Here is a 15,481-nt window from a genome sequence, read left to right as displayed (position 1 = left end):
ATAATGATATAATCATAACATTAACAGTAAATGACTGCTGTTACTGAACAGTTACTTTGTCTAACTAACGGGGACACAGACTTGAACAGCAGCTAACATTAGCGTCAGAATGCTAGCTGAGACGAACGCTAACTAGTAGAAGCAGTGCTTCAAAGTGCTGATGAGGAATTTCCTGCTGGGTTTAGTATCCCAAAGAAAACTATATGTTGTTTATAATGTGAGTTATTTACAGAGCAATGTATAATAAAAATAAAGTAAAAATTAAGTTATTTACATTTTAAAAATGTTTCTATATATAATATAAATATTATTTATATTGTCTTATAATGTGGGTTATTTACAATGTAATGTTTAAAAAAAAAAAAAATCTATTTTCTACTAAGTTTGTATAGGTTTTTTAAAAAGTTATTTACAGTATTTCACATGGCTGTAATTTGTCTGATAAGATCAGTAAGATAAACTAGTGAACCACTGATGTTAATCCGCGGTGCCTTTTTTTGTGTCTTTCGCTCCGTGCGCAGCGGCAGCGCGATCATAATAGAAGACATTTCACAACTGGCAAGTTGAATGTCTATTAAAAAAGGGTCATATATGGAGTAGAAATGTAAAATAATATTTGAAGCAAGTGCCTTCTTGGCCGAGAAACGCAAACGAAACACAAACGACTCCCAGAATGCTCTGCACGCCACACTCACTTCCGGCCGGAAGTCTCGCAGCAGCGCTGCCTCGCTTTTATAACCACAGGAGAGTGAGTTGTGTAAAGTTTACACAGCTCACGCCTTGATGAATTAGTTGGCGAATAGATTACGGATCTGCAAATTACAGTTTTTTTTTTTCTCTATGGTGCTAAATTGTACCGGGACATGCAGTAAAAACAACGTAAGGACAAGCAGTAAGTTCCCATTATTTGCTGGTCAGAGATTCAGAGAGGTGAAAGCTTCAAGTCGGCTATGCTAAGCTATGCTAAGCTTCTTTGGAGTTTTTAAGAAGACACTGAAGACATACCTGTAAACTCAGAGGGTTTACGATCTCCATTTCGAGCAGGAAGACGTCACTGAGAGGTAAGACTGACCATAATACTCCACTATTTCTGCTCATAGTATACGATATGATATAGTTGTCGGCAATGAAGCGACAACATTGTAAAAGTAACGTTTGATAGACAATTACACACACGTTATATAAATGTAAACTGTTAGCAAAGTAAAGTCACCTTGCTTTCGCTGGAGAATAATGTCAGTGTTATTCAAATGTTTTATTTTTATTCATGTTTGTTCAAGACGTCTATATAGACAACTTTATAATGTCCACAGCTCACCCAGTTGGTATATTTTGCTATGTTTGTTTTCCTGAAAAAAAAAGTAAAATCTTGGTTCATATTTTATGTGTAATTGTATTCCTTGTCCTTTACAGTTGAAGCCTGGTTTAATCAAGTCTTGGAGAAACTCTTCACAGCATCCAGCTCTGCTCCTCTTCGTCACTGTGACTCCTCCAGCTGTCCCACATCAGATTCTGTCACCGCTCTACATGTTTCAATATTTTTTGTTTGCATATTGTGTTAGACATGCTTTTAGATTTGACTCCTTGTTTATTTTAATTTGTACTCTTGAATATGATGGTAAAACATTTTCCTTTGTGAATAATAGTTATTTTTCACCTTCACACCCTGCATGCATTTGTACACTTGTGTAAAGTAAAGACGAGGAAGGAGGCAGAATAGTGACTGATTTTGTTATATTATTATACTAGACTATACTCTAAGTCAGATTTACACAATATAAATGATGTAGTTGTCATCAGTTAACAAAGTAGCTCTAATTCTGAAGTGTTTATCAACACTTTTTCTCCAAATTAAATCACTTTTCATCTAATAATACTGTAATGGAGGAACACTAGGGGCTAGAAAATAAACCACAACATATATGAATTTACATTTTTAATATTAATAGTCATAAAAAGAAAAATCAAAGATTTTTCAAAGATGGCGGACACTGTGTTTACATTCTGGGAAGGAAGTCTTGTCCATTCTGGGAAGTCTCGTCCCCCTATGGCTGAGTCCAAAAAGTGCAGAACTAGTGTTGTAGTTCTAATCTTGACGTTGTGCGTTCCCTCCGATGACGCAATATGACGCGTTACGCGTCATAGGAGGTGAGCAAAAAGGTGATCACGTATCGAGAGGAAAACTTCTGTGATCTGTTAAAAAAGCAGTTTAAGTCGGTCATCGCCGGATAAACTGAGTGATTTACTGAAGTTTTCTGACTAGACATGTTCCCTTTTCTACCTCACTTCCTTTTAAATTTTCCGCGTCACCGCTGACTCCATTTCCTCTTTCAACTCTCCTCTCTTACTCAGCGCCCCCACTGGTGAAAGACGGAAGAGCTGAGTGACGAAATCTGAGCACGAGCGCCATCTCGCATTGTCTCGCGGTAACCGTGAATGACGCCATTTTTACGCGACGTAGCGGCCACTTTAGTAACCCGAAAGTGGGAGGAGCGTCGCCGTGACAACCGTCACGTCAGAGACCCCTCCTTCTTGTTTACCTTTTGGCTTTGTCTGTTTACTTCCTGTTTCCCACGCTGTCACCAGCTGCCAAAGAGTGACACGCCCCCTTTTCTTTAAACACACACACACACATTTCTGCACTCATATCCATGCCTCTTTCCTGCACATTTGAACAGTTTTATCAGTAGTTATTTTAGATTAGAGGATTGATGTTTGTTTGGTTTTATTAATCCATTTTAATACTTTAATAAATTTTAACCTTTATCCTAAAGTACTGTTTCTGTCTTTTGTGCTTGCTTGTTTGTGACAAGAGTAATTGAAAGAAGCCAGTGTACGACCTACGACGTATAAGCGAAAACAGAATCACATATAGGCTGCTGTAGTAACTTGACAGCAGCTGAGACGCTGTGACATAGATGTGTGTGTGTGCTGTTTTGAATCAGCAGCTACTACAGTCTGCAGCTTTTTTTTTCACTTTTTCGTCACTGCGGGCCGCACTTACATTAAACTTTGATATCAAGTGGGGGGGCCACAAAATATCGTCCCGTATCGCGTGTCAGACTACTGCTCTAAAGCAACAGTGAAATTGAATGCTATTTGTTTTTGTCTCTCTGTGTCACTGTGATGGACGGAAATTAATTCATGGTATTTGGCACAAAGTATGTCCCTGAATTAAAATAAAGCGAGAAGACAATAGAGTGAGGGTCATGGGCGAGGGTCATCATTATTTTTTCCCCACCAGGAAATCACGTTTTTCAAGGCCTGAACATTTCCCAGAGCTCACGGATTTCTGCGACCGCATCAGACCTGGTGTAAATTGACGTTTGAAAGTGGTTCGGGAATGTGCGTAAAAAATTTGAAGTGGGCGGGGCAAAAGACTGACGCAAAAAAGTGCTAGTAGGTCATCTCCTGTCGGATTTAAGGTGCATGAACGAAACTTGGTACACACGTTCATTAGGTTGGGCCGTAAATAAAAGTCGATGACAAGCCATTTTGGATTGAAAGCGAAAACGGAGGCGTTTTAGGTGAATTTGCACCAATGCTCCAAAATCTATCCTACAGTTTTTGAGTCATCACTTCAAACTTGGTGTTGTCACTGTGGACCAGTTGAGGATCTGAAGTTATCTGAAGAGTTTTAAAGTGTCGCATGACGTACGAGATAGGGGGTGCCAAAGTTGGCGAAAATTAAGATTTTTTGCAACACACAGCGAAACTCTTTCAACTTTGCAATCAAGAATCCGATCTGAACCAAACTGTGATGATTGATGATAGGCCATTGCTGAGGACGCCTATGCAAAAAACGTAAACTTTAAAAACATCGCCTCCTGGTGGTGACAGAAAATATACTAAAAAAAAAGTTCATTTACGATTTCAGGAAATCACTGAAATCAGTGAAACCACTCAAAACACATGGAAGATGAAGCATGTTGAATATGATAGAGCATTGTTTAACGGTGTTGCAATGTTCACGGTGCAAAGTCGGATTTTTGCTACAAAAAAACAAACTGTTATAACTTTGCGAGTCCTGGTCCAATCTGAACCAAACTTCCTTGGATTGAAGATATTTCCAGCCCTGAAGACGTCTATATAAAAAATATGAAATTTCGGAAACAGTGCCCCGTGTAGACAGCAGACAGAATTACATTTGGAATTTGAACAAACTTGTCGCAGAGCTTTTGTGCAAGCACCTTCAAACTTGGTGAGGTCACTGCAGACCAGTTGAGGATCAAACGTTATCGAAGGTTTTGTCAAATATCGCATGGCGTACGAGATAGGGGGCACCAAAATTGGGGAAAATTCTGATTTGTCTAAACAGACACCGAAACTCTTTGGATTGATGCACTGGAGACGTCTATATAAAAATATTCAATTTCTATAGTCAATCGTCTGTGCAACAAACAAAAAAACTGTTATAACTTTGCAAATCCTGTTCCAATCTGAACCAAACTTCCTTGGATTGATGACAGTCTGACCCTGAAGAAGTCTATTTGAAAATATTCATTTTAAAAAAACAGCACCTCAAACGTCTTTATGCTGCTATAACTGGGATTGTTGTATCCACCTAATATGTGAGACCACAGACCCGCCATGAACATGTCAGCAAAAGACGACCTCTCGACAGGAAGTGGAACCGCCGAAACAGGAAGTGGAATGTAACTTTGCCGTACATTGCCCGATCTCCATGCAACATGATATGTGAGTCAAGGGACCTATCCTGAACATGCAAAAGATGACCGCCCAACAGAATGTGTAACGCACTAAACAGGAAGTAAAACATTACTTTGCCTCCACAGCCCAACATCCGCTTGGACAGCGCTGATACTACAGCTTGCTATACTACTACAGCAAACAGTGAATGAACGAGAGACGAGCTCATGGCGCAAGTGACGAGGTGGGAGCACATCGACTCACACGCTTCAAGCTCGAACTCGTTAATATCGCTTGCGGTGCTAGTTCTCTATTGTGACATGTAGTTCTCACAAAATAATAATAGCAATAAGGATAATTAGTAGTAGTATTATTAGTAGTATCAGTTAGAATTCTTGTGTACTGGTATGGGCAACAGTCTTTGTTCGTGAGATGGGGTAACAAGATGTCTGACCCTTTTAAAGTTGGAAATGGAGTTTGCTGTCCCCTTACCTCTTTAACATCTATATGGATGGTCTGTCAAAGCTTCTAAACAGCTGTAAAACTGGTTGCATGATTGGTGACCACATCATCAACCACCTAATGTATGCAGATGACTTGGTGGTCCTGTGTCCATACAGCGCTGGGTTTCAACAGCTGTTGAGGATATGCTCTCAGTATGGTTGTGACTTCGACATTACATAGTAAGGCTGATAAGAAACTGCCTACTCCTCATTTTATTCCTGTATGGCATAGCTCTCAACACATGCAATGAGGCTAAATATTTAGGGCATTATATAACAGATGACCTGTCTGATGACCGTGACATATATAGACAGTATTGTACGGTGTATGCACAAGCAATTATGCTTATAAGGAAATTTGGCATGTGTTCATCCTATGTGAAAGTAGCATTATTTAAAGCCTTTTGTACACTGCCCGTCTGTGGAGGAGATACAAGAGTAGTAGCATTCATAAACTCCATGGGGCATATAATGATGGATTAAGGCTGCTACTCAAAGTGCCCAGATGGAGTAGTGCTAGCCATCTCTTTGTGCATGTTGAGGTTCCCTCATGTCCTGCTGTACTCAGGAATCTTATGTACAGATGTATGTGTAGGTTAACTGTGTCTAGTAATAGCATAATTGAAGCCTTAGTGAATCCTGCGCTAAGTGCAGTCAGATTTACCTCTAAACTGTGGAACCACTGGAGTTGCAATCTTTATGTGAATATCTGAACTTTTTATGGACTGTCTATGACTTTCTTTTTCTATCTATATGTCTGTATGCCTTTTTATTGTATTCTCTATGGACCTCTATTGAATATCATTATTATTACTATTTGTATTATTAAAATAATTATTAAAAATGGAAGGGGCAAATGGCCATGTGTCCCAAAGGTGACCAATGAGTGAGGGATTTGCTGTCCAATCACAGGGGATTTTACCACCTGTGAACCAGTGTTGTTTTCGTCAACGATGACTTTTTTACATGACGATAACGAGACGGTGACGAGATAAACATGACTCTTTGATGACGAAAACATGACGAGACTTGTGTGAGTTTTCGTTGACGAGACGAGAATGGACGAAAATGTCAGTGGGTGTGGTCTGTCAGACGTTTAAAACTCATGACATTTCGTTTTTTCAACCAATCACCTGACGGTCACGGAGAAAGCACATGGCTACTTAATATGCACGTCCCCCGCTACTGCTTCTGCCGTGTGTGTGTGTGTGTGTTCACCTTTGAATGACGATGGATAAGGAATCCCACAGAGGGACTGAACTGCGGCTGTACTTCTTCTAACCCGACACTTATGTAAGTTGAGTCGTTAGCATTTTAAGCTAGCAATCTTTATGCTAACATATTAGCAAACAACAGACAGATGGATTATTTAGGGACATGACAATAACTGGACACAGTTGTTAGTAGTAGTGGCTAAAGTTAGCTTTTGTTACGCTAACGTCAATTCATTATGTGTGTGTGTTTCTTTAGCAGCATGTTTAGCCATGTTTACATTCAGTGACAGTGTGGTCATCTCTTTGTGTGTAATAATAGCCAATCTGCAAGCTCACAGTGTGTTGAACTTATAGATCTGCTGCTATTTTCACAACTTATGTGCGACACTGCCCAACAACAATCTCCAATACTTATTGACCTAAATACATTTGTTAAAAGACTATACTTCTTTTTTCGACTAAAACTAGACTAAATCCTTTTTGAGTTTTCGTCGACTAAAACCCTTTTGAGTTTTCGTCGACTAAAACTCGACTAAAACTATCACATATAGAAGTGACTAAAATGTGACTAAAACTAATAAGCATTTTCGTCCAAAAGACTAAGACTTAAGGCCACTTTATACTTCTCCGACTGCGTATGCGTTATCCGTCTGCGTCACCACAGAGACGCCTCGAGCCTTCATACTGATGCGTCGTGGTGACGGACACGTGCTGCAATTTCCCGCCCGATCAGTAGGGGTCGCTGCGCAAGGTTGTTCTGCTTCAGGCTACAGTGAGCAATGGCGTCCGAGAGAGAAAGAGAGAGAAAGACTGTTGTTGTTGAAACAGTAGCCGTTTCTCACTATTCTGTGTGTCGGAACGCAGTTTTAAGATAATTTGAGGCGAGAAATTGGTCATTTAGAGTCTAAACATGTGCTGTGTGTGTTAAGATATGACGTATTTAAAGTTTGGCAGTGGCGTTATCGGCGGGGATCAGCTCCGCCTCTGTGGACGCTCGGTGCTCACTGTGAGCCGGCACAGAGCAGCTTAGCTAGGCCTGTCCTGAGGACCAATCGCAGCTCTTGCCGTCTCCGTTGTCCCTCGACGGAGTGACGGACACTTAAAAAATATTTCGTGCAGTCGGAGACGACGTAGAGGCTCTTCGACAGACTCTGCGTCGACGCAGTAACCTACGCAGAGTCTCTGCGTAACCTACGCAGAGCACTTCACGCAGAAGTATAAATTGGGCTTAAGACTAAATCTAAGATGGTTGTCAAAAACAACACTGCTGTGAACCATCTGTGGTTTCATCCAATGGTTGTTTGTGTCAGTCAGCTCAGGTCAGACGATTGCGCTGGGTTTGGGTTAGGGTTTTTTTTTTCTGACTAGTCAACTGGAACATGATGAACTCGGGTGTTGACATGACTCCTAGTTTCAATGTCCCATTTCCAATGTAAATGGAATGCAGCATTACTACCCCTGTAACATTTTCTACTGTGATATAATGACTACCATGAAAAAAAGGGATTATATTATTATTATTGTTATTATTATTACAACACTAAAGTCAGGCCGGAACATCATTTAGTGTGAGTGTTGTCACAACCTCACCAGGAAAACGTGAAAGGTCAGACTCGCTCCACAGGTGTTTCCGCTTATCCTCTTTAGCAGTCAGCTAACACACCTGTGTCACCACACACAGCTCGTGAACTCACCCACAGTAGTGCGCTTTCATTTTCACCCGACCCGCGTCCAGGTCCATTATCGATCCGTTCGACTCCAGCCTATACATCCGAGCACGGTTCTTCTTTGCCTCCTCCTCACACACGCTGACTGGACTCGACGGAACCGGACTGGACTGGACCGGCCCTGAAAACTCGCACTTTGACACGCGGTGACGAAGGAACGTTTAAACAACTCGAGACGGAGTAACGTTTGGTCCTATGTTTAAAAACAACTTGTCGAGCTTCTTCAAAGTTTCCTTCCTTTAGCCAACATTGGTGGGCTCTCTGCTGGCGGAGGAGTCGTCAAAGTGCTGTGAGAAACTCATACCATTTCCTGTTGAGCCTTTCAAAATAAAACAAGCGGCGTGCTGTCTTCAGGGAGTGCTTTTATTTTTTCGCACCTGTTAATGTGGGATTGTGGGTAACTTAGTAGAAGTCTCTCATGACTCACTATGGTTACCGTAATCCTAATAACTCACCTGACTCTCTGTTTATAACGGGCTTGCCTGCCTCGCTGATAACTAGTGACATCATTAGCTCTCTGGCTCGGGTCATACTGAGGCCTGTTGCACAAAACCAGGATAAGATATTAAGCCGGGCTATGTTGCTTATCCTGACTTAATTTATCCGTGATCCGGTTTCTCAAAAGCAGAATAGGGGAAAGCAGGATATGTTATGACATAAGTTACCATGGAGATTTATCCTGTGGCGTTAGCCTGGTCTGGAGCAGGCTAAGTTCCAGGATTTATTAAATCTCATCCCTCATCTCAGCAGCAGTCACCACAAATGAAAACTAATAGTTATTCCACTGCCCACTACACTATGTTTTCACGTTCAACTATACCCACGGTCATTATCTAAACATTTGTAATCATTGATTACAATAATTCAAAAATAATTAACAATAATTTATACACACCATATAAATATAAAAACACACCAAAGAGTAACACGATGCTGCTTTATTGAATAAGGATAAATCAAAGCAAGTAAATCAGCTCCTTTTAAAACTGAACTCTGGCTCTACAGACAGAAAGCACAAATTCAAAGCATATTGTAGAACATAAGAATAAATGCACATTCAAAGGTCTGTGTATAATACAGAGCCCACATGAATGCAGGACAAATCCATACACAAATGAAAAGACAAATTAATGGCTGCCTCCCAGCAAACTTGTATGCATACAGTATACAACACAAACATCATAAGAGGATAAATATTAATGCATATTGCATATTAACGGATATAATTTAACACATATTGGTCCCTGAGCAGCTGATCATTGTGGTCATCAGGGAAGATGGCAGGATTGTCCCAGTGTGATGGCACTGTGATGGGAACACATTGTGAAGGACAGCACAGATGATAAACATCCTGTAGGTAAATGATTGCGACTTAACTTTATCTTGACGTTTTTGAGGTGTTTTAGGTTTCGTTTCGTTTCCATTGTAGCTCAGATGTTAATGGCAACCCGTGGTTGCTCGGCAGCTGAGATGTAAACATGATTTGCGGTCCGCAAACCTTTTTTTTTAATGTGAATATTTTGGCTTTACTGTTGTTGGTGAGTTCAGTTTGTTTTAAGAACATTATTCCCGAGTCTCTGTGACATATTAGGAGGATTTTACAGCCAGTTGCTTTAGATTTATTACATAATGCACCTTTAAATAATACAACTGAGGCAGGTAGTATTTCTTTCAAAATGTCTACAAAATGTCATATTACTGTTTATAAACGGTGGTTTTATGTTGTTTTGAATAAAAATGTTTGTATGTGTGCTATACATGTAGCACATCATATAATAATGCCCTTGAGGTCAACTTAAACACAGGCATTTTATGTATACAGGTGGTCCACCATACAAAATACAGTTTTAAAGCGCCACCTGCTGGTTAAAGAGTAAACACATGCACTTACTCAGATGTAACCTGTTAAAACAAAAGTTATAGTTTGTTGTTTAAAGGGATAGTTCGTGTTTGTAGTACTGCAGTTGTATGAGGTTATTATTATTATTATTATTATTCATAATAATAATAATGCATTATATTTGAAGGCGCCTTTCAAGACACTCAAAGCAAGGCAAGTTTATTTGTATAGCACATTTCAACAACAAGGTAATTCAAAGTGCTTTACATAAAACATTAAAAAGCATAGAAAAGTGACATTTATAAAATCAGATATAACATCAAAATAAAAACAAGCAGGTAAAATTTAAAGATTAAGATTAAAAAATAAAATAGATACAAATAAAATAAAAAGATAAAAAATAAAATCAAGAGTATATATAATGAATAGAGGTTACAGTGCAGTATTGGAAATGACTGAAATGCAGCAGCAAACAGAAAAGTCTTCACTCTTGATTTAAAAGAGGTGAGAGTTTCAGCAGACCTACAGTTTTCTGGGAGTTTGTTCCAGATATATGGTGCATAGAAACTGAACGCTGCCTCTCCATGTTTAGTTCTGACTCTGGGGACACAGAGCAGACCTGTTCAAGATGATCTGAGAGTTCTGGATGGTTCGTAGCTAAGCAGAAGATCAGAGATGTAGTTTGGCTTAAACCATTCAGCGCTTTGTAGACCAACAATAGTATTTTGAAATCAATTCTTTGATACACAGGAAGCCAGTGTAAAGACTTCAGAACTGGACTGATATGACCTACTTTTTTGGTCTTAATGAGGACTCTAATGCAGCAGCATTCTGAATTAGCTGCAGCTGTCTGATGGACTTTTTGGGGAGACCTGTAAGGACACGGTTACAGTCGTCCAGCCTGCTGAAGATAAATGCATGGACAAGTTTTTCCAAATCCTGCTGAGACATAAGTCCTTTAATCTTTGATATATTCTTCAGGTGGTAGTAGGCTGACTTTGTCACTGTTTTAATGTGACTCAAAGAAGGTGAGTCTTCTTTCAACTGGATGGAAGTGGAGCAGAGCGTCCGCTAAACGGGTTTCGTCAGTCGCGTTGAATGCTCTCAGCACAGTGTAGAGCAGGGGTCACCAACCTTTTTGAGACAGAGAGCTACCTTAAGGGTAAAAAATAATATGGAGGGCTACCATATAATATTTTTTTGTTTGTTTACCATTTCAATGATTAATATTATGCATTCAACTGCATACACATTCCTTCCAGTGCTTACTCCTAACGATTACCAGTTTTTATAAACAATATCAAAGATATTTTACTGACAGATCATACGGATACATGCAAGTGAGGTGAAGTGAAGTGAGCCCGCGGGCACCGTATTGGCTGCCCGCGGGCTACCAGGTGCCCGCGGGCACCACGTTGGTGACCCCTGGTGTAGAGGATATTTATGGGCACTGTAAGCGACAAGGAAAAAGCATTTCACCACCCACACTGCTAAAAAAGGCTAACAGCTGGCGCTACCTAGCGACAACATGCCACCGAAAAAAGGGCTGACAGCCGAAGAAGGAGATGAACTCAAAAAAAACTTTTTTTAGCTGGGGAGATCTCTGCTGTTAAACAGCAGCAGAAAGGCATCCTGGACCTGGTGGAGGGGGTAAAGGCTCTTAGGATCCAGAATGCCGAGAAGGACCAGCGTCTGGCAGACCTGGAGAACCGGGTGGCGGAGCTGGAGCAGCATAGCAGGGTAAAAGACGTGATTGTCACCGGGCTCCGTATCAAACCCCGATCATATGCCCGAGCGGTGACTACGGGCAACGGGGGGAGCCTTTCTCCGCTCAAAGGGGATTGATGTGGACTTTCACCATAGAGGCATGTCAACCTCTGTCAAGTAGAAATGACAATAATACACAAGCTGTCATCATGAGATTTGTAAGCAGGAAACACAAGGTTGCACTAGTGAAACAAGGAAGGAAACTGAGAGGATCAAATGTATACATAAACGAGCACCTCACTAAACGAAACGCCGACATAGCAAGAAAAGCACACAGTCTGAAAAAGCAAGGGAAAATTCAAGGTACATGGACTAATAATTGCAAAATGTTCATTAAACTTAACGGGGCACCAGAGCAGGCCAAAGTTGTGGTCATCCGGAACTTGGAGGAGCTGGACAGATTTCAGTGATCAACAGAAAACTGGACTGCGAGGTAGGATCGATTCCTCAAAACACAACCATGACACACAACGGAAATAAATACTTTTGTATAGCTGGAAACAATAGCATTGATTACCTCGAGCTAAAAAACTTTGAATACACTGATCACAATACTCATGATTTGGAATATAAAATAGACCCGGATAATAACTTTTTCACAGCCATCAATAACAGTTGCTGTTACTACACAAATGATCAATATAATCAGAAAATTAACACAGTAGACAAACTTTCCATTATTCATTTCAATTTCCGAAGTCTATATGAAAATTTCAGTAACATCAGGGAATATTTGCATCAGTTTCTGCAACCCTTCAACATCATTGCCATATCTGAAACCTGGATTACCACAAACAAGGGATTGGATTTTGAAATGGAGGGTTATGAACTGAGATATATAAACAGACAATATAAGGGCGGAGGAAGAGTTGCGATATATGTTGACAGAAACTTGAAATTCAGAGTGCTCAGTGATATGACAGCAGTGGTCGGAAATGTCTTGGAATGTATTTCCATCAAAATCATCAATGAAAAATCAAAAAATGTGATCATTAGCTGTGTATACCGACCTGGATCCAATATAGAAACATTCAAAGACTGGATGGAGGAAACCTTTTCTATCAGAAGTAAAAAAAAGAAATCTTCATCTGCGGGGACTTTAAAGGTCCCATATTTTACCCTATTACCCCAAGTTGAACTAGTTCCTGATGCCCTAATGAACATGTCTGTGTCATGCTTTAGTCAAAATATCATAAGGATGAAGCACAATAGCAGTTCAATAACTCTGCCAAAACAGCCTTTTTCAAAACGCTCGGTTTTGTGCCTGGTCATTTACATGTGGATGAGACCAAGTTAAACACACATCCACTGCTTCCAGGGGAGTGTTGACGCCGGCACTCTCATGTTACCATGACAACAGTTGAACACGAACCAAGAAGAGGAAGCCACAGAAGAAGTTGTATGTAGACTGCAACAGGACGTGTCAGAATGGTTAGTTATGATCTCTATTTAAACTTTTCTTAAAAATGTTTGTGTTTGTACGTCGGTTAAAAACGGTCAAGGACTAAATACTGCGATCGCTGGCCGCTGTTTGTGTAACTCACTGCTTATAAAACTCTAGATTTGTTTGAGTAACGAGCATGCTACTCCCGTGTTCTCCACACCAGCGGGAATGTAAAAGCACTCTTTTTTTATTCTCAGCTCCTCTGTAATAACGTTACATCATTGTTATGTTGGACATCTAACTTACTAGCCACAGCCATACTGTAGCCACTTATCACCTATTGACATGCAGCGTCATCACAACCCCCGCTCCATATACCCCATAGTAATGACCGTTTACCCGTTGTTACTGCATTTCAATGTAATACATAGAGTGACCACGATTTTGGCTTCTCGCGATCATAAAAACATTAAAATAGAAGAAAAACGATAAATGCGCCGCACGGCGCGGCGTGTATGTAAATTCCTATGCTAGAAAAACACATTGAATGCACCTGTATTACGTGCAGCTGCAAGTGTGCGACATGTGTGGATCAATAATATGAGGAGAGAACGTGGAAACACGACAGAAAGGCAGCCTTTGGTTGAGAAGAAATGTGGGACATCTGCTAACTGGAAACACATTGACGGACGTCGAGCGAAAGGAAATTGTTTGCTAAGTCTCTCGCGCTGTAGTGTCTGCTCCTGAAGGCATCACGACAGACTTATTCACTCAGTGCTAGCTCATCAGCCATCACAACACGGTCCTCACGGCAGACTCTTTACATTGCTGCCTCATATCCCACCACGACATCAGGAGATAACGGAGACTGTGACATTTATGGTAGTGAAGGACATGTTAGCATCAGTACTGTAAACAACCCAGGATTCAAGACACTTGTTCAGACTTTGGACAAGCGTCACGTGTTTCCGTCACATAAACATTTCAGCAGAGTTGCAGCCCTGTATGATAAATGTTGTGCTGAGGGAGTATAGCACTGGTTTGTTCTTTGAAAAAGAAGAGTATTTTGTTTTGATTTTGTGTTATTAGGGTATTTTGCATGTTGTAAATTTTTGCCAGGTGTGCAGCAGTGCAAGTAGATTGTTTTTTATTTTTATTTATTGTTTTTATTGTAACAGTACACATATATAAATTTAATTTTGCAACGGTGTTCCATTCCTTATTTTCCATTTCTAAAGGTAGTTTGACTATTGTTAAAATGTTGCATATCAAACACATTTACATTTCTGAACAAAATCAAATTCACTCTCAGCACACTTTATTGACATGTTTACATCATGTGACAGAAAGAAACAGTAAACTAAACTAAAAAATGTACATGTACAACTAAACATTTATATACACACTCTGTTCAGCCGTTACAGTTTTCTGGGACAAAAACTTGGTGTGCCACTGCCCAGCTGTGTGGTGCTACAGAGATAATTCCCTGACACTGAAGACATCTATGTGGGGTTCAGACCGGCTCTTAACTGAACCTCGTCACATATCGCTCCATCACCTCCTTTTTGTCCGGCTTCTCAAACTGTGCAGAGCGATCTTCAGGGATGGACATTCTCATAACTGCATCTGTGTATGGACCAGGCTCCTGAAACACCTTCTCCAACACCAGGTCCACTATTTCATCCACGTTGTCTGCAATAACAGAAAGTGCAATATTGTGTTTAATTTGTTGTGTTTATTTATTTTACTAGTATAATTTATATATTTGTTTTGTTTACACACATTTTCTAATGGACGTTTACATTTCTAGTGTGACTTTCAATAAAAAGTTAAAAAGAAAACTTACTGAACGTTGGCTTTGCTGTGCATTCTCCTTTCTTCCACTTGAACAGCAGCTCACCATCAGACGCTCTGTATTTTCAATGAAGTGCATGCCTGCCAGGTAAAGTGTTGGGAGACAAAAGAATAAAATGCTAAATCAGAATAAGAACACATTGTACATATTCCCAAAATATTCAGACAATGGAGATTAATTTTCAAATGAAGGACTTCTTTTATCACCTCTTTGTATTTAACATGTAAACATTAGTCGGTTTCTTTTAAATTAATGATTTACATTACATTATTTAGCTGCATAACTGAGTTACTTTGGTGTGGCTGTATGTCCATACGTAATAACAAAAAAGATGAATTTGATTGATATTGATATCACGATTAATATACACGGCATTGTAAAGAGTGTCCTTAATAGAGGACTGTGTTGTGGTGTCGCTGGTCGTGTTTCCAACAGTCGTGCTTTCAATCTGGCTCCTCATATTATTGGTACGCACATGTCACTTCCAAGCTGCACGTAACTGGTGCGTTCAAGGTGTTTTTCTAGCATAGGAAATACACGA

The 15,481-nt window shown here is 40.1% G+C and overlaps 1 protein-coding gene across 1 annotated transcript in view; it reads right to left on the bottom strand.

Moving 5' to 3' along the window:
- prkcz (protein kinase C, zeta) overlaps positions 1 to 8,138 on the bottom strand; it is a gene marked incomplete at both ends in the record, with an annotated part of 236,578 nt that extends 228,440 nt beyond the window's left edge. The window contains one exon of the mRNA XM_083891163.1: positions 8,062 to 8,138. Within this exon, the coding sequence (XP_083747289.1) occupies positions 8,062 to 8,138 (77 nt within the window). The remainder of the gene's footprint in view (positions 1 to 8,061) is intronic.
- Between the last annotated feature and the right edge of the window lie 7,343 nt (positions 8,139 to 15,481).

This window comes from Microchirus variegatus (assembly GCF_963457635.1).
Source record: "Microchirus variegatus genome assembly, chromosome: 6".
In the NCBI taxonomy this organism is placed as follows: domain Eukaryota; kingdom Metazoa; phylum Chordata; class Actinopteri; order Pleuronectiformes; family Soleidae; genus Microchirus; species Microchirus variegatus.
Note: the sequence above shows the minus strand (reverse complement) of the source record. Positions and strands in the feature narration are given on the sequence as shown.